The following is a 4,555-nucleotide window of genomic DNA, read 5'->3' as shown; positions in this document are numbered from 1 at the left end:
AGAGACAGTGCCGCTGTTCCCCTACAGCATTATAGAAGGCGCCGGTAAGCGACTCATCGTAATCAAACCAAGGAGAAACCTGGTCAGCAATAGACTCAGGCTGTTCAAAGACCTGATGACCGACGGTGAGCATTATTTGAAAAGTTGCATGTTAGGCAGAAGTAAGAAGATTAGGGGGAGTGCGATATAATAGTATTTGGTGAGTTGAACATAAATTATTCACAAGTCGACTAATGATAGTAAAAGTTTCTAATAGATGTGCACGTTCTTAGCGGAAACGATCAGGTACGCGATTAACGATGGTGTGCTAAGGAAATACCGTTTAATATGTACAAACTCTCATTAAAAATAACTGGAATTCAACTAGTAAAAATTCCCTAAAAGAATGCGATAATGCAATGAAGAGTTTGTGTTCATATTTACACGGACGCACAAACACTCACCACCACGCACACGCACACGTGCACACACGCACACGCATACACGTGAGAAATGATGAGGGAGGGGCGCAGCCCCCATTCAACGTACATAGTATAGCAGGGGTGGGTCCAGAGAGAGGTTTTCAAGCACTAATTAATTAAATACATTTCATTATACGTTTATTTTATTTCCTCCAAAATTTAAGCGCACAGCTTAATGTAGGAACTTCCGCGGTCATTCCACTTGCGGTCATTCCACTTGCGGTCATTCCGCTTCTGAGCTGCGCTCAATGTATATTTATCCGCAGCCGTGTTCATATGCGACGACGACACAATCATCAGTGAGAGCGAACTGGTTCGTGCCCACACGCTGTGGAGATCGGTAAGTGCCACCAATGGTGACGCGTGAGCACATCGTGCGAATGTGTATGCTGTGCCCTCGATCTCTATGTTCTTTTCTGGCTCATATTGCGACGGTGGTTAGAAACTGTGCGCACGTTAAAAAATTACACTTAAGCACAAAATGGGAAGGTAATTTGTCAATCACGCTGCCATTAGCGTTTCTGTGTTTAGAATTCATGTACAGTAAACACCCGCATAAATTTGGTTATTAATTTGGGTGGGGGGATATTGTGTACATTATCGTACTATACAATATTGTATAGTTTCAGAAAATATTCACACCATCCTCCACCTCAATCCTCTGTATCGTCAAAATCAAATCCCAACATTTACTGGAAAATGAGGCAAAATACCCCCTGGAAAATCCAATCCTCCTGTGAGGAGGTATTAATATTATCTGGAACTACATGTTGTTGGTTTCCAATGGTGTAGCACACATACTTGGGTTGCCCCAGTTTGCTTTAATTTTCGGCATTTTTTTTATATAAGAACCTGTTTAATTTATCAGGCTGAAGAGGTTCTTATATAATAGCTGCTTTGTTGGTCCAATTGCAGCCTGGAGGTTCTTAGAAAATCACGGGTTCTTTTATGCGGGTGTTTACTGTATTCGTGTACCAGCCCCCTGCGTGTGTGTAGAAGATATATATATACATATTTACAAGAGCTATTAATACCTATAATATATACGTGTGTAGCCTACGGGAATACGTAATAGACACTATATGTATCGTAAGTTATTAGAAGGCAGGAGGTGTGAAAACCAAGCCAGTTCTGATTTCCAAAATCTTAATTTTTACTATTGCGCAGTTACTGTAACGTCCCTAAAGGCTAAAATCAACTAGCTGAGTCCCGGATTGATGGGGCAGTCTTCTATTTCCAACACGGATATTACTGTTGGCCTATAATTCACATGTGTACAGTATAACTCGCATTGATAACCCACATGTATAACCCATTCGAGAAATTCATCCAACTGAGTAACCGACTTTCGACTTCCTAGCTCGTACGGATATACACTATATGGAGTTATATATACGGGGGAAGGCGAATGGAGTCGGTTCGCTATTCAAAATCAATATACTTTCTATTCTTATTATTAACGATGCGTATATGACAACGTGTAATTTTATCCCGAAATATAAAAACGCAACGCGTGTCTTCGTTAACCCATCCTCGTTAAACTCACTATATAGTGTTGTATCTCTCTTAGTACCTCAATTAGAGTAGATATCTTTATCTCACATCACTCTTACTCCAATAAATTAGAGGAGATATACGAAACTCAACCTCCACGTTTATTTCTCGAATCCGGAGTTTCTCTCCACCCGGCAAAACGATACATGAACAATAGAACATTACATCTCTTCTTTTCTTTAAAGGAACACAATAACCTGGAGCAATAAACCCTTTGCTATATAACGTACGATGTCCGAACTAAATTCAAACTCATTCCGATAACACAACTGTGGAACAACTAATCTCAAGACATTGTATCTCCAACACAATAGAAACGAAATTCTACTCCATTACATAGTCAGAGTACTTAGCAGGTACTCTCTTTTACCTGTGGGATCTACGATACTGGGTTGTCAAAGAAGATTGTGGCATCTAAGACGTATCTTCAGATGAAGCCTGAACATCTGGATCTATAACTAGTTCTGATACATCACTGTCTGGAACTCCACTATTTGCTCCAGTTTTAATCATTGGTAGCATGGGTGACGCGGTAACTTCTACCCTATCGTCCTGTATGGGAGTACTAGCATTCGACACGTATTTCCTAACATGAGTAGTATTCCTAGAATATTGAGCACCGTTTGGAGCCTCCACTACAAGACTATTACCAAATTTGCTTACGACAGTGTGGGGAACCGGATCGAATGTTGTTGAAAACTTATTGGTTTTCTCTTTCCTGACCAGAACTTTATCACCAACATCAACGCCAGAGTATTGCGCGTTGCGACGTTCGTCAGCGTAGATTTTCGCTTTCCCTTTCTGTTCAGCATCACGATCGCGTACCTCTTTATTGAATTTGAAACGTTCTAAGTGCCTGTGCATAGTTACATCATGATCATGGTGTTATTGCTAGTGGTGATTTACGCCCCCTTGAACTTCTAGTTCTAAGTTCTTGCTCCGCCGATTGCTCGCAGCTCTGGCCCTGTGTGGCTTGGGCTTATTATAAAATTACGCAAATCATAACTGCGGATATACAAATATGTACCTATTTGAACATTGTCAATGAATATTCTTTTGGGTCACAATATTCTTTTAGATCACATTTGTCAAACACTAAATACTTGGTCACTGACACAGTTCAAATAGAGTTGCAATTTACAAAATTCGAGATTCCGACGTTTGTTGATGATGAGCGCCACCTGTTGAGAGAAGCGGAGATGTGCCGCTTGATTACATCTAAAATTACAGTTTTTTATTTTCCGCCGTAATGTATGAAAGAAAGCATCACTGTTTATAACGAACAAGCTAAGATTTCTTTACAATATTATAATTATCTATGCTATTTTTGTTTTTATAAACATTTTTTATGTGTCCATCGTCAACGTCTTCATAAAAAGCCGCGATGATGATCACCGCTATTCAGGGCCGGACTGAGAAAATCATTCAGGCCGGGAAATATAGCACCAGTCAGGCCACTTTTTAGTTTTTAAGCGGGGGGCTGGGGTCCCGGGACTCCCCCACCAGGAAAATCTTTGTTACAAATACTTCATTCCACGTATTCTGGTGAATTTTAGAGCATGTGAATCACAAACTAATGAGCCAACAACTGCATGTACGCAAACTACGTTCGGAGTATAGTATAGCAGGTGCCGCGGAACGATTTTTGAAGTGGGGGTGATCAATTTGTTACGCTCCACAGTGGCCAATCCAGGATTTCAAGGAGGGTGGTGAGAAACAGGCGGGGGGATGTGCAAGTCCTCCCCCAGAAAATTTGGAAAATGTAGAGCGCAGGAGATGGTATTTGAGGCAATTTTGAGTACATGTACACCTTCATTCTGACTACGTCAATTCTCTTTTTAGTAGAACAATTCTTGCGCTTTCAGCGCGGCATTGATTGATGTACAGGGGAGGGGCATTGTTTATGTCGCGTTCATTATTAAATATGTAGGGGGTGACCACCACTGGGATGAGGGCGAAAGCAAAACTCTTTCTTGGAATTGTGAAAAAAAACTGCAAAAGGGCTGTAACCTGCTTTGCCACTCAATTACATAATTTAACCCATGCATCAGGTGCCGTTTTGTACAGCCGCGCGACTATTATACTTGGCAATAATTAATTTGAGGTTATATGTGTAAAAATATTGTTGCTGTGTACGCGAAGCGTGCGCAGGAGGGTGGGTTCGCGCGAAGCGCGGAAGCTCTAGCACTAATGAAATCGGGAGACGTAATAATCAGTGCTCTCCTCACTCTCTCTCTCTCATAAAATTGTATGTGGTGTCAATAAAGTTGGGACGCTCAAGCTTCCTTACCCGCCAGGGGCGTAGCCAGGATTTTCAAAGTTGTAGGCACGACTATCTGAGCGGAGCACCACCATCGGTTGGCGCGGAGCGTACAAGAAAATTGTTGGTTTTACAAACACCCCAGATGGCCGGAAACGGCCCTTCCCGAGTGTTCATTCTGGTTCCCTGGCCTCTTGCTAACTTGAGACACCTCATTCAATATCACTTTCACCCAAAAAACAAACGAGTTAAAATATATATAGTGTTACGAACGAGTTAA

The 4,555-nt window shown here is 41.5% G+C and overlaps 3 protein-coding genes across 3 annotated transcripts in view; 1 reads left to right on the top strand and 2 right to left on the bottom strand.

The window, feature by feature from the left end:
* LOC106809040 overlaps positions 1-3,165 on the bottom strand; it is a 14,479-nt gene extending 11,314 nt beyond the window's left edge. The window contains exon 1 of the mRNA XM_014811982.1: positions 3,043-3,165. The gene's annotated coding sequence lies outside the window, so the exon portion shown is untranslated. The remainder of the gene's footprint in view (positions 1-3,042) is intronic.
* The window catches only part of LOC106809039 (exostosin-like 2), a 13,582-nt gene that overhangs the window by 904 nt on the left and 8,123 nt on the right, over positions 1-4,555 (top strand). The window contains exons 2-3 of the mRNA XM_014811981.1: positions 3-125; positions 728-801. Of these exons, the coding sequence (XP_014667467.1) occupies positions 3-125; positions 728-801 (197 nt within the window). The remainder of the gene's footprint in view (positions 1-2; positions 126-727; positions 802-4,555) is intronic.
* LOC106809052 (uncharacterized protein K02A2.6-like) overlaps positions 1,453-4,555 on the bottom strand; it is a 9,076-nt gene continuing 5,973 nt past the window's right edge. Inside the window, exon 2 of the mRNA XM_014811996.1 lies at positions 1,453-2,840. Coding sequence (XP_014667482.1) covers positions 2,430-2,840 — 411 coding nt within the window. The 3' untranslated portion in view covers positions 1,453-2,429. The remainder of the gene's footprint in view (positions 2,841-4,555) is intronic.

This window comes from Priapulus caudatus, unplaced genomic scaffold, assembly GCF_000485595.1.
Source record: "Priapulus caudatus unplaced genomic scaffold, Priapulus_caudatus-5.0.1 Scaffold324, whole genome shotgun sequence".
NCBI classification, from domain to species: domain Eukaryota; kingdom Metazoa; phylum Priapulida; class Priapulimorpha; order Priapulimorphida; family Priapulidae; genus Priapulus; species Priapulus caudatus.
Note: the sequence above shows the minus strand (reverse complement) of the source record. Positions and strands in the feature narration are given on the sequence as shown.